This window comes from Mytilus galloprovincialis, chromosome 11 (genome assembly GCF_965363235.1).
Source record: "Mytilus galloprovincialis chromosome 11, xbMytGall1.hap1.1, whole genome shotgun sequence".
Classification (NCBI taxonomy): Eukaryota; Metazoa; Mollusca; class Bivalvia; order Mytilida; family Mytilidae; genus Mytilus; species Mytilus galloprovincialis.
In genome coordinates this window covers 17,019,682-17,045,421 of record NC_134848.1, presented here as the reverse complement: position 1 = coordinate 17,045,421, position 25,740 = coordinate 17,019,682, and the positions used below count along the sequence as shown (strand labels likewise).

Here is a 25,740-nt window from a genome sequence, read left to right as displayed (position 1 = left end):
AAACACATGTTTTTCTACGGTAGAATTTAACAACTTACAAGTTAGTTACATTCCATTCTCACACATTGTTCACTTGTCAATATAACGGAACTCTATGCGACTTTAAGTTAAGGGAGAGGTTAAGCTAGTAATAAAAGTTTTTTCCTGTATTCTTTCCGAAGCACCTGAGATCACCCTTAGTTTTTGGTGGAGTTCGTGTTGCTTATTCTTTAGTTTTATATGTTGTGTCATGTGTTCTATTGTTTGTCTGTTTGTCTTCTATCATTTCTAACCAGTTGTTGTCAGTTTATTTTCGATTTATGAGTTTGACTGTCCCTGTGGTATCTTTCGGCCCTCTTTTACAAGAATAACAACACTTTTTGTTAAAAATGTTCTCGATGCAGTCCATACAATAAAGTTTTAAACTATGTCAATGTGATAGGGTTACTACTTCATATCTACACTTTATTTTGTATTTTATTGTATTATGGTACTTAACAACAATTTAACACACTTATACATTTTGGTATTTATGATAAAAAATTTAAGCCCGATTAAATGTTATAACAATGTCTGTCCAACTTGTATTCAAGCAACTGGTATGCAAAGTGCCTATTGAAGGTAACTTGACATCTACATGTATAAGTCGGATACCTCCATATGTAAATAAAATAAAAACAAAGGATACTATATCTTTTTAAATTGCTGCACAAACATACTTTTCTTCAGATAGATCTACCTAATATTACAAAATGTAAAAAGTTATAAACTTGTCTACCATTTCCTATTGTTGTATGCCATAAATCTTTTGATAAAAGGTAGACAACATTCCGTTTCCTGCGTAATATATAAGGAAGTATTCTGTTTCAGAAAATTGGAGGCTAGAAATATGAAATACCCATGTATCGATCTATTCCTACAAAGCATTTATTTGATCTGTAATATAGGTAAATATATATTCTTCTTCTGTTTTAGCGATAATTTCTTCTGTAGAAAATGATGAATTTAACCTGGTTTTATATTTTATAGCTATCTTAACCGCTTACTTATATGAAATGTGAATAGAGTTCCATTATTTTGAAAACTATGTCTGAGCAAAACATACAGACATGATATGTTAAAAGTACAACACTTGGTTACAGCAGTCGACATTGTAATATAATCATTATCACTATAAAAAAAAACAATTACGAAATAATCTACGCAGTTCAACTCCTATCACGAGAATCGCAAGTACATTAATGGAATCATGCATACCTTTTCAGATGCAAAGAGCTTAGACAGATTTATAAAGCAATATGAAGAGTTACACTACAGTACCAATGATTTGCAAAGTTCTCATCTACGTTCAAAGCAGTCCCTCACCAATGAACCGTTCCAGTTTGGTTTCAATGCATTTCAACGGTATTTATTGTCACTGTGTATTTTTATATTTGCACAAATGAAAGTGTTAAGTTACATCCAATATCACACTTTTTAACATATAATCTATCATTATCTCTTTTGATAATACAACAAACAAACAAAATAGACAGCAAGTAAATAAAGATTAACCAATAACTCTTATCATAGAAGATTAATATACGACACTTTTGAAAATTGCTAATATTGTTTTCAGCGGAAAATTGGAAGAAATGAAAAGATAAAATAACTTGTTATCAGTAGAAAAATCACTTCAAATCTCTTATAAGTTATCGATCATGGCAATGATATAGATAAATAGAACAGGTATTATAATGTAAAGATTTTTATAAAACTTTTTTTTATCTTTACACTATAAAAGAGGGACGAAAGATACCAAAGGGACAGTCAAACTCATAAATCTAAAATAAACTGACAACGCCATGGCTAAAAATGAAAAAGAAAAACAGAAAAACGATTGTACACATGACACAACATAGAAAATTAAAAAATAAACAACACGAACCCCACCAAAAACTAGGGGTGATCTCAGGTGCTCCGGAAGGGTAAGCAGATCCTGCTCCACATGTGGCACCCGTCGTGTTGCTTATGTGATTTCAAATCCGGTAAATAGTCTAATTCGGTAGGTCACATTCATGAAAGGGAAGGGGATTGTAGTTACGACGTAAGGAACATATCCGATATCATTTGTGAAACGGTTATTCCATAACGGTCAACCAACTCGTCTGATGGCGTCCGTAAAATTTACGAAGGGATGATTTCAACTTCACCATTTGGAACTCTTGGTTTAATAGCTTCCTTGTGAGCAGTAACCCTCTATCAAGAAAATCATGATAGGAAATGCAAGCACGGGAATATCGTATCAATTGGGAGATATATACCCCGTATGCAGGTGCTGCTGGAATGTTGCTACTTAAAAATGGAAAGTTCACAATTGGAAAGCTGAAATCATCTCTTTTGTCGTAAAGTTTTGTTTTCAACCGACCCTCATTGTCAATTTCTAGATGTAAGTCAAGATATGAAGCCGACTTAACTTTATCTGTAGTATCCTTTTTCTCCAATTCGATGGGATAGATGCGTTCCACATAGTCACCAAATTTTGAATTGTTTAGTGAAAGAACGTCATCTATATAGCGGAAAGTAGAGTAGGATATTGCTAACTTCTTATCTTTCTTCCTAAGAAGTTCCTGCATGAAGTCAGCCTCATAATAATAAAGAAACAAGTCGGGGCATAGTTTGTTCCCATTGGGATGCCGATTATAAATGCATAGATAAATATAATATTAAAAATAGAACATATTTGGACACTGCATATATACCTCCTAAAATAATAGCTTGTCAAATTCACTATTCTTTTCAGAAATTTTATCATCGTTTTACAACAAGACAAATCTGTGTTTAATAAAGATGCAGCATTAGACACCTCTGTTCCTTTAGATACATCACATATATATGTTGGACATGTGAAAGGTATAGAAAAAGGCTTAACACTATAGAGAAAGAAAAATTGTCTAATATATGTTAATTGTTTACAAACCAAATAAAAAGCTGAATTGTGCCACTACAGTACAGTACCCATGTTCCCTTTTTTTTTTTTTTTTTTTTTTTACAAATAACAGTAATTAATCTCAAATTGAGAATTGAAATGAGGAATATGTCAAAGAGATAACAACCTGACCAAAAATCAGAAAAAAACAGCAGAGAGCCACCAATGTGTATTCAACGCAGCGAGGAAATTCCGCAACAGTGAGACCTCAACCCTTTCCTATACTCTAGCCAATGTAGAATAAAGAAACACACAGCAATACGCACAGAAAACTGATTGAAAGATTATATGTTCATCATATACAAACATTAAGTGCAATCCCTCGTGTAAGGGATTTAGTAACATACCATCAAAGAAAATAATTATGAGAAGAAGATAACCCGTATCATGGTTTTAGAATAAATTTGATTATTTCCGACGCAAAACACCCTTTGAGTGAATCAATATCAATACCAAAATATGATAGTATATTTGTGTGGTACTATATTTACTATTACAGTTAATTTTTCATATTTGTCACCGAGGACGTTCGATTCATGTACCTGATATAACTCCTTTGGGGTATGTCATTTTTTATATCTCTGTAACCAATATATGTCCGTCCTTCAATCTGTCGGTTTGTCTTTCGATCTAAAAGCAACTCGTTATCTGCTCAATCGATAATGATTAAACTTTACCCAGTCATATAACTAACCGAGGATGTACGTTACGGAACAAATATCTGACTAAAATGACCTAGACAATTACATGCACATTCCAAACAATATTTGAATTGTATCGTAAGGCAGGGTGGGATGGAGGTTCCATAAAGGTGTTCTCGTATTATCTGTCTTGTTCAACAACAAAAACAACGAAACAGACAATTAACAAACAATAACAATAACAATATACACAAACACAATAATACAACAACAATAACGATAATGCTCCTACAGAAACATATGCTGGCAATCTGTTAACCCGTCTATAAACGCTTACTAATGGTATTTGTATTATAATGAAGGATGTAAAGGCAGTAGAGTATTTGGATACATTGTTGATGGATATTTCCATGGATCGATCAAAATCCTACAGGAAACGACATATCACATAGAACCTACGAAACGATTCATTGGTAAAGTCAAAGAGGTTCCAAAAGCACATTCTGTTATTTATAAAGAAGATGACATTGTGTCAGACTTGCACAGGTACATTCACATAGTTTAATGACTTGAAATATGATTAAAAAAAGGTAAACGTCATTTTTATAGAAGTTACACAACGAAATGAAACTGGAAGACATTCCGAGTCAACATTTTATTCAAATGTATTGAATTTTAATTACCAAATATATGTCATTGAACAATCAACTCATCAAATACTGAAACATTAAGTTATAATTAAAATAAACAGACGTAAATTCAGCACTTACTTTAAAGTGTTACGTGGCTAATGAAGATTTTGTTTACATTTCCACCTTTTTTTTTTATCTTAATTGGCAGATTTACGAAAGTTTCAAAAATCCATCAATTGAAATGCAAATCTTAAAGCCCTAAATCATAAGCATTCGTTTGCTTTCTTACAGTTCAACGAATTTTCATGTCCTAAATGTTTTAAAGACGTTCTATATAAACAGTCACTAATTATCAGTGACAAAAAAATACTGGACAATGAAACTTGTGATTGTTTTGAGAAACGCTGTTACAGAAATTGGTATCTTAAAATTAGAAGTGTGGTCCTCAAGTAATAAAAACAAGTTGAAAAATTTGAATTCATGTTAGAGCTGAGAGGTAATTTAATCAGAATTTATGACTGTTTTTTTTATTGTCACTGGTAATATTGACATACATGTTGGTGTGAAGCATCCTCGGTAGATAAAACATTAAATCAATATTTTATGAGGTCACTGTATTATATATAAACAAAACGCAATAAATATTAAATAATGATACACGAAGAAAATTCTTGCATGATAACATTTTGTAACGTAATATATCTTTGATAAACAATATTTTATATTTGTTTACTTTAATGATTAAATGTCCTTATAAGGACATATTTTGCAATTTACATAACTACAGATGTACAGTATTAATAAAAAGTAAAATAACAAAATTAATGAACTCAAATGAAATTCAAACGGAAAACTTGTAGTCAGATGGTAAAATTAAAAGTTCAAACACATCAAACGAATGGATAACAACTGTAAGAGTAGTACAGGCATTTCCTTGTGTAGAAAGGGATGCATTAAACCGGGTTTAATGTTCATTATCCCTTTTTCTTTTCAAGTAATTCGATATACAGATGAAAATACTACTTCATAAAGAGGCTAACGGCATTTTTGAAAAGTTGATAACTACTTAGTTTTGCACGAGAGTCCATGGCATGAAAATTGTATTTTTATACTTCTATATTCCGTATCCACCATTATGTTAACCCAAATTCAATGGGTTGTCTTCAATTTTGTTTAGAAGTGATAAATTGTTCCTTTTTAAATTGTTACACGATGATTAGTGCTGTATCCATATTTTGACAATTTTATTTATTATGTCTGTTTAGTTCACACATCATTGTAAATATAACAAATTCAAATTCAAATTCAAATTCAAATCTTTATTGTCATAAAACTACATATTTATAGTTGTGACACAACATAACAAAATGAAAATAAAAAATAACAACAAGATCATTAATATACACAATAAAAGTAAATATTTTAAGAGTCCCCTGTCCTCAGTTCAATATACTGTTTTAAAAAGGATCATAGCTTATTTACCTGAATGTGTGAAATTGGGTTGAGTATATATGTTATTTTATCTATGTCATTTAGATTTATAAAGTTGATATTCTCATCAAAAAATCAAAATAAACTTTATTATTATGGTTTCTATTACAATATAAAAAGAAATGAATTTCATCTTCAATTTGTTTACAGTTTTTGCATAATCTTTCTTCTCTTGGTTTTTTTAAGGTATCTTCCCTTTTCTATTAATAGATTATGGTCACTAAATTTTGTTATCAGTTTTCTGAATTCAAATTTTAAGCAAGTTAAATATTTTTCTTCTTTATTATCTATTTTTACATGTTTATAAATAGTGAGTTTGCTGTTATCCTTTATATCTGATAGTTTATCATTTACTAGTTTTTCATAAAAATGCTTCAATTTTAATTTTATTTGTTCTCTTATATTTTTAGTTATCTTTTGTGAGGAATATGTTTTCAAAGTGTCCAAATCCATACCAGTTTCTTCTACTATATGTTTTACATATGAGAACCAAGAATAAATTCCTGCCGAGTCTAAGTTTTGAGACAAAATTAAAGGATTCTTTTAAAAGGGAATTAACTTCATCAGAATATAATCTAATAAGATACAATATAGATTGAAATTTAATATTAAGTTCCAGAGGGAGTCTCCCCAGATCAGAATAACGGAATTTGATGAGATTGTCAACAAATTGAGAGGATTAGCGCTATAAAACCAGGTTTAATCCACCAATTTCTACATTTGACAATGCCTGTACCAAGTCAGCAATATGATAGTTCTTGTCCATTCGTTTTTGTTGTGTTTTGTCATTTGATTTTGCCATGTAATTGTGGACTTTCCGATTAGATTTTCTCCTGAGTTCAGTATTTTTGCAATTTTACTTTTTACAAACAGAGGCCTTCCATATCTTACGAAATTTCTGGACATTCTTTTTAGTAATGATCATGCATGTTATGCACGGATTTGGCTATACTTTTTGGACCTTTTGGATTATAGCTCTTCATCTTTTATATAAGCTTTGGATTTCAAATATTTTGGCCACGAGCATCACTGAAGAGACAGGTATTGTCGAAATGCGCATCTGGTGCAAGAAAATTGATACCGTTAATTTTGTTATGACTGAGCTGTTTTTGTTTTAATTCGTGAGTATACAGTGGTGCCCGAAGGACCTTCCACAAATGAATTAGAGGAAATAATGTCGTCCCAACATTTGAGCTGCTTCGAAAAGATACCGACCATATGCAAATGAATACAAACACATCTATCAACTTTTATCGGATAGAACACAATCTGTTTAAAAATGGAGTTGAAATTCTCAAAAAATCAATCAAAGTACTTAAGGAATGACTGTAATATTTTTCTGTCTATGACGAAATAACATAAAAAAAATTTTGTGCACACTGAATAACGCGCGTAGCGGGTTATTTAACAGTGTGCACCACATTTTTTATGTTATTTCGAATAGACAGAAAAAATATTACAGTCATTTCTTATAATTTAATTCTAAATTCTATCTTAAACCGTAGAAAACCTTAAAAAAACGTTGATGACGTCACGGTCACATGATTAAATTATGTCTATGGGCTCATAACAAAATAACGTCAGCCAATCAGAAGACGCGTTACATCCAAAATTAAATTATATGTATATAAACTCAACATAGAAACCAGGCATGAAATTTGTATTATGTGCACTTGCATAATGAGTATTAATATCTGATACACTTAATTTATTATGTTTCTCTTCCATTTTGAAGGTTACAAAAAGAATCGGACAATAAAGTAGTTTCTTCTTGGCAAAATAAAGTTCATCAATGGATGCAAAAAGAGGCTAAGTCTGGTCACACAGACAGAGATGAAAGGGTAATATAAAATCTAACAAAAATCATCGAGTCTATTTAAATAGAAAATTATTCTTTCAATTCAAAACAGTACTCACTGCTTTAATACGATAAGATTACACTGCGTTGGTATCTGTACATGTGCATTATGGATTTCGATTCCACACTTTGGCTTCCATTCCGACGGAATGTATCTCCTTCATGCAAAGCTCTGATTCCTTTCACGGATTTGGCTATACTTTTTGGACCTTTTGGATTATAGCTTTCCATCTTTAACATAAGCTTTTGGTTTCAAATATGTTGGCCATGAGCATCACTGAAGAGACATGTATTGTCGAAATGCGCATCTGGTGCAGGACAATTGGTACCGTTAATGTTATTTGACGTCATGACAATGAAACGGAACTATACCAATCGAGATAGAAATTGTCAGTTAAGGTCTGGGTCGGCAAATGTTCTAATACGGATTGTTGAATGGTGTCTCATGGTCCAAACGAGTCATAAAAAACGCCTGAAGTCGGAGGTATCATAGACTATTTTCACTCATTAATCATTTGCGCTAGATTTAATGCAAAATGAGATAAGTTGAAATGTTAACTAGATATAGGAATATGTGGTATGAGTGCCAATGAGACAACTCTCCATTCAAATAGCAATTTATCAAAGTAAACCATTATAAGTCAAGGTACAGCCTTCAACACGGAGCCTTGGCTCACACCGAACAGCAAGCTATAAAGGGACCTAAACATTACTAGTGTTAAACCATACAAACGGGAAAACCAACGGTCTTATCTATATACAAACGAAAAACAAGAAACGAGTATGAACTATATAAACAGACGACAACTACTAAAAATCAGATTCCTGACTTAGAATTTTTCGAAAAACTAAGGATTTTCTTATTCCAGGCATAGATTTCCTTAGCCGTAATTGGCACCACTTTTTGGAATTTTGGATCCTCAATGCTCTTCAACTTTGTAATTGTTTGGCTTTATAAATATTTTGATATGAGCGTCACTGATGAGTCTTATGTAGACGAAACGCGCGTCTGGCGTACTAAATTATAATCCTGGTACCTTTGATAACTATTTACACCACTGTATGGGTCGATGCCACTGCTGGTGGACGTTTCGTCCCCGAGGGTATCACCAGCCCAGTAGTCAACACTTCGGTGTTGACATGAATATCAATAATGTAGTCATTTTTTTTTTATAAATTTCCTGTTAACAAAAGTTTAAATTTTTCGAAAAACTAAGAATTTTCTTATTCCAGGCATAGATTTCCTTAGCCGTAATTGGCACCACTTTTTGGAATTTTGGATCATCAATGCTCTTCAACTTTGTCGTCACTGATGAGTCTTATGTAGACGAAACGCGCGTCTGGCGTACTAAATTATAATCCTGGTACCTTTGATAACTATTAGGACACATGTTTTCTAAATGTTTTCTATGGCACACATCAACATAAGATTTAATGATTATATCTTTAAATTATATTCTGAAACTTTAAGTGATTCTTTTATTTTCTTTTAAAATTTAAATAATTTTTATTTATTGCAGTACGATTACAACAGAGAAAGTAAATACACACAGCTAAACCACAGCAATAGAATTCTTGACAGACACAAAAGGAGGGGAATATTAGGTGACAAAAATGCATGTTTCCTTTACATGCAGGCAGACCCAATGTTATTTAATAGAATAAACTCGGCTTATCACGTATGTTTTTATCTTTTTTAAGCGTATGATAATCGTATACATTTTGTTCTGTTTACGTTTAGTCAGGATAGTGATACACATGAATGGTCGAACCCGCAAAAGCATACAATCAACCAAACCAAAAAAAATCTAAAATGACATTGGTGGATTTAATGTATATCATTTTCTCTATGAAAGGCACAATTTAAACGTTAATGGAAAGCTTAAGATATATCGGGTACTAACTTTAGTTGTTGTCCATTCATTTGATTTTGCTATTTGATTAGGGACTTTCCGTTTTGAATTTTCCTCATAGTTCAGTTTTTTTGTGATTTTACTTTTTCAGTTGTATGGATTTATTTAACATGTTTAACTAAAATTTAGATCTATTATAAACAAAACACCGTCAGAGAGAGGCAAATATAGGGGTTATAACCCAATCCTTTAGACTAGTCTCCTGTGTCACTCCGAACTTATATATGACTTCCTTTACGTTTCTCTTTTTCTGCGTAAATACTTTATACCATGTATGAGATTTAATCTTTATGAAATTTACCTTCAACCGCTCTGTTTCGAAAATATGAGGGAGGACATATAAAGTTACCATGTTACCTTGTTAAAAATTATGATGGTTATATCCAGAACTTCAGTTTTATAACGGAAAACAAAAGGGGTTGGGTTGAATGTCTTTTTAGCTCGAAAACTTTATTTTACTTACTACTTTATTTGAAACATTTTGTCTATGTTGAAAAGAGGAGGCGGTGCAATTTATAAAGAGAAAATATGAAGTGTTGTAATGTATCGTTATCACAGAACGTCATATAAACAAAAACAAATATGGCAACTGCAAGGTTAGAAGCCTGTCAAGTGTCGAAAGAACAGGATCAAACAAGACTTGGAAATTCATCTAGTGCCGACAATATATCTTGTAAATTGCTCTTTTGAGGGCAATCTAAATCTTACAAAAAGAGTCTACCTTTGTTGTACATACTTAAAATGTCGATAGACACACGATAGTTTTCTAACACAAGTGTTTTGGCAATCTGTTACAATCTGTTACAATATTTTACTTTTAATTGTGTGTTTGGTATAATAGAACAGTTATGGTCAATTGAGTCGGTGAATGGCCACAATTGGCAACCCGAGTACGAGTTATTCCCCTGACATGTGGTGCCTGAAAGTAAGAATAGAGATTGACTATCATTCTATTTTACATTTCAGAATGAAGTATTAGCCAAACAATACATACTTGGACTTTTTGCTACGCATGTTGATGCCATCAACACTATATATTCAAATATGGTGTTTAAAACTTATGATAACTCTATAAATTACAGTGGAGTAAGATTTAAAATACAAAGGGTACAGGTGAGTGCTATTATATAAACGTCGCCTTGTGTAAGGCAGGAAAAATATGTTGGTAAAAAACTTGGTATACTCGGGAATAGACTAAAAGTATTAACAAACTTGTTCAAATTCATCATACCATATCTTCCATTTCTATGTAGCAACATTCAAGTAGCGCTGGATAATATATTCCAAGTTGTGTTCATAGATTGCATGTCCTATCATGCATGTCTTTGATAAAAGGTTGTTGCTCACCAGAAAGAAATTAATTCAATGTTTCCAAATGCAGAGTTGGTGATTAAGATTATAACACAATGTTGACTGGTTTTTTTTACATGTTGACCATATTTTTGACATGTTAACCGATTATAATGGTATAGGAAGATGTGGTATGAGTGCCAATGAGACAACTCTCCATCCGAATAACAATTTATGAAAGTAAACAATTATAGGTCAGGTACGGCCTTCAACACGGATCCTTGGCTCACACCGAACAACAAGCTATAAAGGACCCCAACATAACAATTGTAAACAATTCAAACGGGAAATCGTATCTAATCTATATAGAGAAACGAGAAACATGTATAAATTACATAAACAAACGACAAACTACCGTACAACAGATATCAGACTTAGGACAGGTGCAAACATTTGCAGCGGGATTAAACGTTTAAATGGTACCAAACCTTCTCCCTTTTACTGAGACAATAGTATAACATCACAACATAGAAAAACACACGATAAAATATCAATTGGAAGGCTTAACTCAATAAGAAAAATTATGTCTGTTTGTTTTCTTCGTACATTATTTTGTTCAAAGAAATACCTGTACAGTGTCAAGAATATAACATTCGCTTGATTTGTTTGAGAATTTGATTTTGCCATTTCATTTTGGACTTTTATGGACACCTTGACAATATGGTTGGCCGTAATGTAACAGATTGCCATTAATGGATTGATACTGTTGTATTCTCCAGTTATCTTTTCCCGATTATGACGTCACTGAATATGTTCTTACATGAGTAACATGATGAGTGAAACAGTTGGTGCAGTATGATTATACATATCCTTCCTGATGAGTTCACCCGATTATCTGTATACAACTATATACAAATGTTGTCCACTGAGGAGGTGTATATCAAACATTGTCTACCCGAGTAAGAGTTATTCATTTGACGGAATTTTAATCTGGCCGTTGCAATATTTGTTTTTGTTTATCCGACGTTAATTGACAACATAAATTAAAGATGTTGTTAAAGATACGACAAGGGTTAATCACCGGGAAATAATAGGGTTGTTTGATTGAGGCTTAAATTTGTTTGGGTTATTCATTGGGGAATAATAGAGTTATTCGATGGAGTCTTCAATTTGTTGATGTTATTCACCACTCCTGTCAGTTTTTGGGAAAACATAGAAATTATACTATGACGCGTGATTCTGTATAAGCCAATAAAAAATTAAAAATGTAAGGTATAATGACATAAATAGTTGATAAAGTATCAGTAAAATATACCAACATCGTAAGCCAAAAACAGTTTTCCAAGTATTGTTTCGAATTGATTGTCATCTTTACAGTCCGTAACAGAGCGGGGTTAAATATATTTTTGAATGAAAAAAGTAATTGGGACATTTAGTTAATAAATTACTTACTTCAAAACAAGAGAAAGACTCGACTTCATGTGCCATAAACTTCATGTTGTATGTTCATGTTAGTATATCTTATATACAACCTTACTTGTTATATCATAAACAACACGACGGGTGCCACATGTGGAGCAGGATCTGCGTACCCTTTCGGAGCACCTGAGATCACCCCTTTTCTTTTGTGGGGTTCGTGTTGTTTATTCTTTAGTTTTCTATGTTATGTCATGTGTACCATTGCTTGTCTGTTTTCATTTTTAGCCATGACGTTGTAAGTTTATTTTCGATTTATGAGTTTGACTATCCCTCTGGTATCTTTCGTCCTCTTTTAGCAAAACTGTGTCAACACACATCGTTTCTTTCTAACTTAGATAATGACAGACGCCACAGAGAAGTGTTCGACCAATCAAGCATCAAAGTTTTGTGAAAACAATACAGATGTTGTCAACTTTCTGAACCTCCATTCGCAGTCTGATCACTCTGCCTTTTGTCTGGCATATACTTTTACATATAGAGACTTTCTACATGGAAGCTTAGGTTTAGCTTGGATGGCATACACAGGACGTAAGTAGTCAGTCACATTCTTCTTAGAATTATCTTGAAAATCATTATGGTTTCAGTGAGGATTGTCATGACAACCACTGTGTTTTGAACAGTGCTTTGTAAAAAAAATTTGCGATACCTCTGTATTTCAAAAAAATATAAATGAAACTTGGATCTTATTGTTAGTGTTTATGATCAATAAACGTGTTCAATTCTAACTGGTACCATATATATAACATTCGCATTATTAAATTTAAACATCTTCCAAGAGCCAAACAAAAAAAGTCGAACTACTGCTTTAATTTCATATATATGTTGCTTTTCACAGATCTTTCTCCAATGTCTGTTATATATCTATATGATTTTTTCTTTTCTTTACTGAATTTATCATCAAAGTTAACACATTTGAACGCCAGGACTGTAAAGACATATATAAACCTCAATTCAATTTTCCAAAAAAAAAAAAAAAAAAAAAAATATGGTAACGCATCCGAATAATATTTTACAGAAACTTCTGGTGGCATATGTGAAAAATACAAATCATTCTCAGGAAATGGCCTGCCAGTGATGAAATCTCTTAATACCGGTGTTGTTACACTTCTGAATTACGGTGAGGATGTACCACCAAGGTTGTCACACTTATCATTTGCACATCAAGTAGGACACAGCTTCGGATCCCCGGTAAGTTTAAGATATTTGAAAAGAAACTGTGTTATGTGCCGTGTAGTCTTAAAGATTATTTTACGGAGAGGATTTTGGTCAAGAGACTTAAGTTGTACACATTTTCAATCTTACTTAACATTCTTCTCAACATGCATGAACACATTTCTACTGCATTAAAGTTTAATCTTTCAATCCTTAATTTCAAATCTTCAGCCAGCGCCTGTAAATATTGAGTATAACTTTTATATATAACTTGCTATATTATGATTTCTGTCATATAGGAGTTGCTTATTACTAGAAATCCTTTGAGTCAAAGCTTCAAAAGCGTTTCCGACGACACCTGGATAAATTTAATCAATATGCAATATCTGTGTCGTTGCCACAACCGTGATCTCTTTTCGGTAATACGTGACATCATCAGCGTTTTTTTCCCACTAGTGAAGCAATGATTGCTTTGGAGTAACCGTTAATCTAAGGCCGTGTTCACACCAAACGCCATATACAATAAACTTATTTACAATTAGTTTAATGTACTGGACATTGGTTTCACATTAAATTTGTTCACATCTATCACCTTGTTTAATTACCTGTACATAAGATTTGATCACACTTATAAACTCTATGTTATTTAAATGTTCATTACGTTGAACCGAATGCAAAGTTTTCGGACAACTTTTCTAGCAGTAAGGGAACGACCATTTGACTTCAAATCGGGGACGGGGGGTATCGATGGAAATATTTCGAACCCCAATTGGATAAAAAAAAAAGGTCCTACCGATGATACAAAAATATTCTAAATCAAGAGTTTCCCCATACATTATAGCGTTAAATGTTGAAAAACAATTGATTACCAGCATCGAAAAAAACCCAATTTCTGGCTCAGATTAATTAACAAAATACCCCCCCCCCCCCTCCTTTTTTTTAAGTTAAGTGGTTGCTTCTTTATGAAAGCCATTTTGATGATTTGCAGTAGTTTAAAAATAATAAAGATATGTCTCGATTAAGCATTAGAAAACGTAGGCTGCAGCAGCGTGCTTACAGGCGAAGAATATATATATTTTATTCTCATAAAGCCAATGCATTACATCGGTACAGAGATTGAAGGAGTAGAAGGAATGATATATTAGGGATCACCATAATCCTGTCTTTTCTGTTTGTTTCAAATGGTATTTCTTCTCCAAGGAGTATTTGACAAAGGGAGGGGGTAATGTTTTTTTTTTAGTTTTAAGGGTAATTTAACGGATCCGAGATACATGTACTAGACAAACAATACATTTACCTCACACTTTTTAAGTAATGCATTTATGAGTGAATTGTTGTTTCAGTAAAGACCAGTGGCAAACATTTCTGTGCAAGTCAAGTCGATTCGGAAAGACCTTAATTTTCAAATGAATTATGTGTTCGGCAATGATGCTGCTTCGAGTCTTGATAAGGGCTTACTAAAGCTACGTTAAGTTAAAAAGAAAAAAACCAAATAAATATATCAAGTTTAGACAAATATTTCTGTAAAGAACTTTATTAATAATTGTTATGAATATCAATTTTATTCAAAAATTGTTTCTTCCTTAAATATACACGGTGAAACTAATGTTTTAAATGCCTAGTTTTGTGTACACTTAATCAACACAAGGCCTACATCTAATATCGACTGCATGTAGACAAAACATGTTTTACACTACATGTAAACATTGAATTTTATCAATGGGAACGTAATTTTGTTTAGTTTACGTGTGAGTTACACTTACACAACACCGAGTTTAGGTCAATGTGAACACGGACTAAATCTTTGTTTCACTGTAAAGATTTGGTAGATTGTGGTTTTTGTCGACAGTTAACATTTTTTTTCTAAAGATTCTGCTTTTATTTTTCTCTTTTGTAATTCTTCCCTCTTTCTGATAACACAGACACACATGGTAATATTAAGCAAAGCATTAAAGTAGAAAATAAGTATAAAATTAGTATAAGATAAGTAAAAGTATTTTTCCTTGCACTTTTCCTTTTATTAGTTTAATTTCTGAGTTTACGAGAAAGGCACTGGCAGTGTACTTTTGGCAGGGTGATATTGCAGGTAATTTTGACTCCCTTTTTTGCTCTTTTTAATGGACCTATTCCTTAAATGATAAGTAAAAAGGTATACTAGACAATATGCTTTGATTCAATAATATGATTCAATCCTTGCTATTTCTTACTTCTGACGCAAATACTAAGTTTTCATTATGATGCACGACCATAAATAACTATTATCTTAATCTAAAATAATGGAAGAATAAGTATTTCGATCAGATTCTTCTTGTTTTTATAATGTGTTGGTATTAACCTTACAGCATGATAATGGCCAATTGTGTGCTCCTTATGGTACTGCTGCAGTAGATGCTGAAGATGGGAAGTACATTATGAATGATGGATCTACAAACGGAAAGATGCAACACAATGATGAATTCTCTCCTTGTAGTAAAGATAATATTACTAGAGTAATGGATGCTGTGTTTAAAGGCAGATATGGCAAAGTCAACTGTTTTCAAAGTATGTTTCTTAACGTCTATAAAATTCATTAGTTTGAAGATATCATGGATTATATATTTACCAAGAAAGCATATTCTAGCCAAAAGTATAATACAAAGATGATAAACACTCCTGTTTTAACTAGCTTTGCTCGATTCCTAATTTGGTAGATTAAAAATATAACAGACAGTCTGTTAATGAAGTCATATTATAGCCGAAAGTTCAATATAATGAATGATTATAAACACCCCTGATTAACTCGCTTAGGTCGATTCCTAATTTGGTAGGTGAAAAAGTGTAACAGACAGTCTGCTTTAGCTCTTACTTGTGACAAAAATACTTATTGTATAATAAGTGGTTGATTTGAGACACCATGAATATCTAATGAATGTGTCTGCAGTAAAGAAAGTATACTTCAATGATCATATATGAAACATTTAATCTGAAATGCTTGGACGTGAAAATGTACTAGTAAATACATTTTCAAATTATGCTGAGATAGTTTCCTCCAAACATATCCCGTGATGTTTTTTTTTTTTTTTTTGGTATAATATATATTGTTTTGTACAGCTTTTAACATAACAGCGGCTTTTAAAACACTGAAAATAAACGTAATTGACCATTCTGACAAGTTCCTAGTACGCGGTACAGATTACCCGCAACGGATATTGACTGTCTTCCTTATTTCTTGTTAATTGACTCTGACCAAAACAACCTGATTGGTTCAGGCTTATATGACAGTCGCCTATTTGAAGAGATTATACATTTAGAGAAAATAATAAGAATATCACAAACTTGTAAACAAGTCAATAGTCCATACCTAGAACCAAAACCTGATTCTTTATAAAAACTGAAGTAATTATAACGATTATATGTATGAACAGAAACATCACAAAACGACCTTAAATTTTCCATTTTAATTTTTGGCAGTTGATATTCATTTCATATATTTTTCTACATAGACCTATCATTATAATTTGGCTGTCTAAAATGAAATATAGAAGAATTAAGATAGTATCCACAATGACAAAAAAAGCCGAAATCAATAAAACAAAAATCAAATCGGAGGTAACTAAAAACGGGAAGCTCCTTATCAAATTGCAATTTCAAAAACTCAAACACATATCGAGCAGCAACATCTGATTCCTTTAACAAATGAAATAAGAATAACAACTACTTGTATGAACAGAAAACATCACAAAATTACCTTGAATTTTCTCTGAAATTTGTTCGGCAGTAGATATTTATTTCATATATTTATCTAAATAGACCTATCATTATAATTTGGCTGTATAAAATGAAATATAGAGGAAGTAAGATAGTATCAGCAATGACAAAAAAGCTAAAATCACAAAAACACTAAAAACGGAAAGCCCATAATCAAATTGCAAATTCAAAAGCTCAAACACATAAAACTAATGGTTAAAAACTGTAATATTCCAGACTTGAGGAATTATAAAAGGAATTACCAATTGAACTTAGAAATACCCATGACTAAAGTATCTTCCACGAGTGTGGCTTTCAAGTGATCTGTCTTTATATACTATATTTAAGAACTGATAAACTACGCTTCGTGACTACCAATGACGTCAACAAATGTCGTATATCTTTGGCTTTTAGACTACAATGCAGATGTTTGTGCTTATCCTGTATGATAACCTAAATCATATAGAAACCGATTTTCCTTTTTTAGATGATAATACTGCCTTCTGTGGTAACAATATTGTGGAAGACGGGGAGGAGTGTGACTGTGGTTATGATGAGGATTGTACTGACCAGTGTTGTGTTGGACGACAGTCTGATGGCAGTGGATGTGTACTTATGGCAGGAAAACAGTGCAGGTGATTTTGACTCCTTTGTTTTTATTTCTGAATATCAATATTTAAAGTTGTCAACAAGAAAGTAGTGCTTTGTTATTCTTAAACATTGATGAAATTTATTATAATCATAATTTGTCGTAATCTGGAGTATAAAAATAAAACAACAGATGCAAGATTTTAAATGAAAGGTTAATGATTTTAAAATCATCGTTTTGTTTACACCACAATGAAAAATGAAAAAAAACCCAAACCAAACAACATCTATATATATATATATTCGTATTATTATAATCATATCTTTAATTTTGCAAACAACTAAGGAAAATAGGCGGATCACTTCTGTTGAGATTCGATCAGGGATTGTAAATTTACTCTTTTTGTAGTCCGTCACAAGGAAGCTGTTGCGATCCAGAGACTTGTAGACCAGTCACAGATGGCCGCCAATGTATACCAGAAACAGACTGTGCTGCTGCATCTTATTGTACATATCTTTTTAATATTGGCCCATTGTGTCTTTCTATGGTGTGATATTATACTATTGTTTCAGAAAAGGGAGAAGGTTTAGTACCATTAAAACGTTTAATCCCACTGCAATTGTTTGCACCTGTCTTTTAGTCAGCAATCTGATATTCAGTGGTTGTCGACTGTTTGTATGGTTCATAAGTGTTTCTTGTTTCTCTTTTTATGTATCTAGATAAGATCGTTTATTTTCCCGTTTGAATGGTTTTACACTAGTAATTTGTGTGGCCCTTTATTGCTTGCTGTGCAGTGAGAGCCAAAGCTCAATGTTGAAGGCGATACCTTGACCTATAATGTATTACTTTTATAAATTATTACTTGGATGTGGAGTTGTCTCATTGACACCCATACCACATCTTCCTATATCTATTTTTAACGTTTATCTTCAACGGTTCAATCTTTAAGATTTTTTAAGATTTCATGATTGAATTGTAAAGCAACGCTCAGACACATATATGTGTAACATGAGGTAAATATACAATATTAAACATGATTAAACTCAACTAGAAACACTAAGTGTTTAATTATGTGTAATTTAAGAATACTAAAACAGTTTGAATTACCTCTATCGTGTACGTATATGTTTAAATTCATGATAATTTGCTATTACAAATGTATCCCATGGCCAATGAAGCGTTGGAGCTTTCAATCACTTTCCTTAACTGTTTTTCAATGGACAGGCATCCTGTCCAATGTCTGTTACTAAGCCGAGCTATTTAACGTATTGTAATAGCTATTTGAAAGTTTGTGTGGATGGGGTAAGTACATGTATTTATGTCTGATTGTCTCATGAATAAACCTAACCAGGTTGACTTTCCTTTGGAGATGTATCTGCCCCTCACTCTGCTGAAAAATAACCCGTTCATGTAAATGACGTTTATAAAGGTGCATGCAAAAAGCAAGCAGTATTTTGTAATGACATAAGGAACAAATGAAAAAAACATATTATCCGACCCATTCAAAACTTTCATTTCCTATCGTTAATTATCCGTTTTTAGATGGTGACGTTCCCTTGTCACCATCTTACGGTGTTTATATATCTCAACTTGTACGATTCGCTCGTGTATGTAACAATGTTTTAGATTTTAACGAGAGAAATTTATGTATTACTGAAAAATTATTACACCAGGGTTTTCGATATCACAAACTAGTCAAAACATTTACTAAATTTTTATCATCGGTATAAGACATCATTCGTAAATATAGCTCAACATGCAGACTTCTAATACGTTAAGGTATTTCACATCCAATTTTTTATGGAAATATTCTTTATAAAGCACAAAGGTGTCAGTATTCACCTCAGAAACTTACAAAACCTTTGAATAGACTTATTAAGAAGGGATATAATTACGATACTGTTGTCAAGTCATTAAAGATTGCATATTTTGGCGTTAATATTGAGTCACTGATAAGGTCTTTGCATCGGAACTAAACACATTTATTCTAAAAACAGTTGTTGGCACGACACGGGTTATGTTCTTCTCATATATATTATGATGGTATGATACTAAACCCCTAACGTGAAGGATTGTGCCTGATGTTCATATGATGAAATCATAATCTTTCAGTCGGTTTTATTGAAGTCTGGAGCTGGCATGTCAGTTAACTGCTAGTAGTCTGTTGTTATTTATGTATTATTGTCATTTTGTTTATTTTCTTTGGTTACATCTTCTGACATCAGACTCGGACTTCTCTTGAACTGAATTTTAATGTGCGTATTGTTATGCGTTTACTTTTCTACATTGGTTAGAGGTATAGGGGGAGGGTTGAGATCTCACAAACATGTTTAACCCCGCCGCATTTTTGCGCCTGTCCCAAGTCAGGAGCCTCTGGCCTTTGTTAGTCTTGTATTATTTTAATTTTAGTTTCTTGTGTACAATTTGGAAATTAGTATGGCGTTCATTACCACTGGACTAGTATATATTTGTTTAGGGGCCAGCTGAAGGACGCCTCCGGGTGCGGGAATTTCTCGCTACATTGAAGACCTGTTGGTGACCCTCTGCTGTTGTTTTTTATTCGGTCGGGTTGTTGTCTCTTTGACACATTCCCCATTTCCATTCTCAATTTTATTTAATATTTGAGTATGAGAAATACATTTTTGCAATTATCTTTCGTCACAAGTGACATTATAATTTTGTTCGTATGTTTATTTATAAAATAAAACTCTTTTTTATTGATCGAAGAGAAAAGATTTTCATTCTTTTAAGTTTTTAGATTGTAAATTCAAAATTGCAATGGTCGAGCAATCCCCACAATATTGATATAAAACAAACTGTTTGAAAGATGTTTCTCAAACATATGTAATCAATTTCAGATAGTTCCAATGTAATATTTATTTCAATTTGTAGTTATGTACCGGATCAGTTTGTTCAAAGATAGACTATGTACCGCAGAACAAAGTTACATGGGTAGAGTGTTTTGTACAATCAGCTGGTGATACGGTTGCTGACAAGGAAAGGCAATGTCTGCTGGGCTGTAGTAAGAAATTACTATACGTTTACGTTATATTAATATAAAAAAAGAAGTTGTGGTTTAATTGCTAATGAGACAACTCTCCACAAGAGACCAAAATAACACAGAAATTAACAACTATAGGTCACCGTACGGCCTTCAACAATGAGCAAAGCCCATACCGCATAGTCAGCTATAAAAAGCCCCGAAATGACAATGTAAAACAATTCAAACGAGAAAACTAACGGCCTAATTTATGTACAAAACAATGAATAGAATTGCACTTGCATATATTTAATACAGAGCACTTATTAACCAATTGCAATTGACGTTCAAAAATGTCTTTTTAAACATGTTTTGCCAAAATTGTCCGGGAATGACGATACTATTTCTATCAAAATATACATTTCCCCCTCGAAATGATACATGTGATATGTGGGCCTAAAAGTTAAGATAGTCTGATTGAAAATATAGAATGTTTTAACGAGATATAAAAATAACAAGATGTGCTTTGATTGCAATTGAGAAAACTCTCTATAAGAGACCAAATGACAAAGAAATTAACAGGTATAGGTCACCGTATGGCCTCCCACAATGAGTCAAACCCATACCACATAGTCAGCTATTAATGGCACCGATATGACAAATTTGTAAATCAACTCAAACGTGAACCTGACTTACAGTTGTCTCATTGTCATTCATACCACATCTTCTTTTTTTTTTATATTTACAGTACTCACAGTTATTGACACGCATGCAAAGACAATTACAAAAAATAAAAACATCGTGCATTTAAGACTAAAATATCAATCAGTACACATCCATCACCCAATCGATTTAGAGTAAATACGTTATTAACATGGCCTTGAAATGTATGTCTTCATTTGGGAGCTAACAATGTCATCAATTTGAATGGTCAATCTGTCAACAAAAACATTTATGAGCATGCGCTGTGTGTACGGTAGTGATTTTACTAGGTAAACAGAAAAGTAATGCATGATATCTGCTAATTTTGCACTGGCGGTGCTAAAATTTTAATTATTTTGTAGAGGTAAATAACACCGATACATGTTACAGTTCCGATGGGGATCTTAAACTCGGACCATTCCTTCTGTTATTACAAGAAATAAAGAATGCAACACTTAGTGAAAACGTAAAGCTTTCTGCAGGTTTGTGTACATGTGTTTTTATAAAATATTTTTTACAATCGCAGTTTAAACATAATTATGATAATTTTTATCTAAGAGCAGACTATAGGTGCGTGAAAGGAACATTAAAAGAAAACACTGTGTTTGTAGATATTAATGATCAATAAATTTTGAACCCTTTTAACAAATGATTCTTTTCTATAATCGTTTTGTATGTAAATATTTCCTTCACTCTTGGTAAAATTTTGGATGTTAACCGACTCACTTATTCAGGATAAACCAATACTTCATAATCTAGTACAGTAACTATCCATTTACTTTTCATATAGTCTTAAGAGTATGGTTTTGTGGAAATGCTGTTTTGTGAGTTATATTTTATTTAAGAACTGAATGCTTCTTTTTGTAAATTTATTGTGGTGTAAAAGCGTTGACCGAAGTACATTTTACTAAAAATGTACGCACGGTCAACGCTTTTACAACCCTATAAAGTTACAAAAAGAAGCATTCAATACTTATAATTACATTTTTTAGCTATGATAATGAAAACACGAATTTTATATATTTTATTATTTAATTCACCTGTGCACTTTATTGTTGGAGCACGTGTTATAATGAGTGAAAAGTTGTATTGAGCAATGCAACTGCTTACGGAATAACACGTGATGTGCAGTTAGCCAATCAGAATAAAATATCATAATGAAACATACATCTAATGTAATTATTACTTTAAATTATTGTTATGTTGTCTTTTATCAATTTATGGTATATGAAGACTCCGTGCATATCTCCATATGTTGTATGCTGACCCAGTATCTTTTACATTTTATTATTAGGATCACCGTGTAACAATTATAAAGGCTACTGTGACACATTTCAACGTTGTCAGGACGTAATTGAAAAGATGGACACCTCTGCAGAATCAATCTCGGATACACAATGTTGGAACCTTGTAAGTACTCAAGCCAATTAAATCAGTCGTTACTAGACCATACCGAGACATCGCAGGACTGTGACTATATTAAAGAACCTACGCCTTATTTAAGCCTGGATTTTTAGAATTCGTATTTTCATTTGATGAAGTCACGCTGATTAAAGGTGAACATTTATTCCTTGTATAATGAGGAAATTCAGATGTAATTATTACCCGTGTATTGCAATAAGAGAAATAAGATAAATCGATTATAAGATACTGCTTATAAAGACATTACAAAAAATGCATGATACAAGAGGTTGTAAAATAAACATCAAAATTACGAGCGTATAATTTTGTACGCCAGACGCATGCTTCTTTTGAGAAAGACTCATCAGAGTCGCTCGAATAAAACGAAATAAAAGGCATAATAAAGTTGTGACTGTCACTTACAGCCCGGTGAAAAGTTTGTTTATGTTTGACAATAGCAATGTATGATAGTATCGTTATATATTATCACCATACTTCTGTCCTCAAATATCAAACTGGCGTCTTATAATGCAGTGTCATTCAAACAATAAACATACCCTGGATATGTTTAGAAGTCATTGTTTAATCTGCGACAAAAACCTAAATCAGATAACTCAAAAAGTGGTCCACAAATACACTTAAGATAAACAGGTTGAAAAAGTAAAGGCATATCTATGACAATTAATGTTAACCATAAATATATTCATATCTTGAAATATATATTGACTTTTCTGATATTGTTTTCATTCTTTACGTTTTTATCAGTTTTAATATATATTTTTTTCAGAAACATTGGTGGATTGTACTGCTATTAGCTAAAGGACTGGTTTAGTTTCAAGTGTCGTTTTGTTGAATATTTTGTTAAAGCACTGACTTAAATCAAAGTTAATTATATGCATGTTCGTTGACATTAAAACAATCTACAACAAATTAATTTGTTGTTTATAAAACTTGTGTCATACCATCGAAGTTTCGGAGAAAATAATCTTTTGCCCTGTCCAAACTTCAAAAAAAATTTCACCTGCATATCATTTTGTTAATGATGGAAAAAGTAGTGGACATATGTGTTTACAACAAAGCCTGCAGTTAAATTAACATACTAATTGTTTTCGCTGTGTTGAAGGCCCATTGATGAATGGCCTTAATCTTGTTTCTTCTCTTTAGTCGGGTTGTCGTCTCTTTGACACATTACCCATTTCCATTCTAAATGTTTAAGAATAGAAGATGGGGTCGAAAAGAAATGAAGTGTATATCGACAAGCACAGGCATTGCAATAAAACTGACATCGGTAAGTATATATGTAGAACTCGGAGGTGCTATGGGGACGCTGATGTTCGATGGTCACGCTGAAGTGCGATGGTCTACGCCGAATTGCGACGATCCTTTCGCCGAACTGCGATGGTTTTGCATTACGTTTGGACAATGTGACGTTTTCAAATACAAATTGCTCCGTGTCGAAGACCTCATTTTGACCTATTACGGTTTACTTTTACAAATCGTGACTTGGATGGAGAGTTGTCTCATTGACACTCAGACCACATCTTATATCTACTTAGGCAGGAGAATAAAATTTTGTAGATGAAGGTTTCATACGTACAAAGGAAAGGAAACAGAATGAAACGAACGATTCAAATCCCAAACAGTTTTGAGCATTAGAGGTGGGGGTTACAAAAATATGTCAAACTAAGTCGGAAAACAAACCATTGGGGAAAGGCGACTAAAAGATGATCTTGGTCTGCAGATGTGCTAACCAGTGTTTGTGAAAGCATGTATAATGCATGTCGAAAACGTTTTATTAGACAAATAAAATGTATTGATCTTAGTATTAGAATGAATGTGGCCATTGATTGACTGGGACAATTTAGATGAACGTTTGTATGTAACGACCATTGCTCACTGTGTACTTTTTAAAGACACTTAACCTATGGGGTCACTAAAGGTTCTCAACACCTTAATAAAGTAATTCGAAAAAATTAATCAGAAATAACACGATGTTTTGATTTATATCAATTATATAAATCAAAACATAAAGGTTATTCCTGATTAATTTTTCGAATTATTTTATAATTAAAGCCGTTTAGAAACCTGTGGTGACCCCACAGTTTAAATGTCTATCGTAGGTACGTCGTGAATAGTGGTCGTTACAGACACACGTTCACGTAAATTGTCCCAGTCAATGGATGAATTTAATGTGTCAATCAATGGCCACAGCCACACTGTTTTGAATTTCATTCTAATTTACTCTTCTCTTCAAGTATGCATCACATAATTGTGTGTACACGACTTAATAATAAACTAAAATTACGTATTACCAATGTTTTCGTGATATCAAGTAGCTATATTTTTTGTTTTATACTTGAGATGAAACCTGCTATGTCAGAAAAAACGCAATCTTAATAATTCTATTTTGCGTATACAGTTATTATCTTCTGCAATTGGTTAGGCCAAAATAAACCCAAATGGTCCAAACTTGGTGTACTTGGTGATGCTCAGCAGAGAAACAGCTAATCGTTAAGCTTTTTATTTAACAGAAAAGGCGTCACGTCTCACTATATATATGAGTCAAACATGATTGTACTTAGTGGTTTTTATTTCTTAAAAACTGTTACGATATTCGATAATTAGATAAATGAGTGTTGTGAGCAATTTCTTCACTGTAAAATGACAAGAACAAGTTACTAGTATATTTGACAAAATTAAATGTGTTCTGCTTAGTTAGTACTCTAGACGACCATCGCACTTCAGTGTACACACCAACGCACTTCAGTGTATCTAACAACAAGTAAGCGTCACAAAGTCACCATCGCACTTCAACGTGTTAACCAACGCACTTCAGCGTGGAGCATCGTACTTCAGCGTGACCATCGCGGTTCGGCGTACCATCCCGGTTCCGAGTCCTACATAGATAAAGGAGAAGTGTCTTGATATCTAATGGGTCA

The 25,740-nt window shown here is 32.6% G+C and overlaps 2 protein-coding genes across 2 annotated transcripts; both read left to right on the top strand.

Moving 5' to 3' along the window:
• Positions 1-814: 814 nt before the first annotated feature.
• On the top strand, positions 815-18,271 carry LOC143052058 (disintegrin and metalloproteinase domain-containing protein 10-like). Its single transcript, XM_076225030.1, has 12 exons — positions 815-926; positions 1,245-1,383; positions 2,762-2,871; positions 3,951-4,134; positions 7,447-7,552; positions 9,090-9,248; positions 10,449-10,595; positions 12,587-12,779; positions 13,267-13,439; positions 15,746-15,944; positions 17,617-17,764; positions 18,127-18,271. Exons 1-12 carry the CDS (start codon positions 869-871, stop codon positions 18,269-18,271), a joined length of 1,761 nt encoding a protein of 586 aa, XP_076081145.1. The 5' UTR covers positions 815-868.
• A 670-nt stretch (positions 18,272-18,941) lies between these two features.
• On the top strand, positions 18,942-23,731 carry LOC143051028 (disintegrin and metalloproteinase domain-containing protein 10-like). The gene is made up of 5 exons (XM_076224098.1): positions 18,942-19,020; positions 20,611-20,740; positions 21,763-21,882; positions 22,695-22,810; positions 23,589-23,731. Exons 1-5 carry the CDS (start codon positions 18,955-18,957, stop codon positions 23,631-23,633), a joined length of 477 nt encoding a protein of 158 aa, XP_076080213.1. The 5' UTR covers positions 18,942-18,954; the 3' UTR covers positions 23,634-23,731.
• The last annotated feature ends 2,009 nt before the right edge of the window (positions 23,732-25,740 follow it).

Excerpts from the sequence above, each read along its gene's own strand:
- LOC143052058 (XM_076225030.1), top strand. The coding sequence starts at position 869 with ATGAAATACCCATGTATCGATCTATTCCTACAAAGCATTTATTTGATC. Across the intron at positions 10,596-12,586 it reads TTAAAATACAAAGGGTACAG|ATAATGACAGACGCCACAGA; the intron begins GTGAGTGCTATT and ends TTTCTAACTTAG. Across the intron at positions 12,780-13,266 it reads TTGGATGGCATACACAGGAC|AAACTTCTGGTGGCATATGT; the intron begins GTAAGTAGTCAG and ends AATATTTTACAG.
- LOC143051028 (XM_076224098.1), top strand. The coding sequence starts at position 18,955 with ATGTCTGTTACTAAGCCGAGCTATTTAACGTATTGTAATAGCTATTTG. Across the intron at positions 19,021-20,610 it reads TGAAAGTTTGTGTGGATGGG|TTATGTACCGGATCAGTTTG; the intron begins GTAAGTACATGT and ends TTCAATTTGTAG. Across the intron at positions 20,741-21,762 it reads GCAATGTCTGCTGGGCTGTA|AGGTAAATAACACCGATACA; the intron begins GTAAGAAATTAC and ends ATTATTTTGTAG.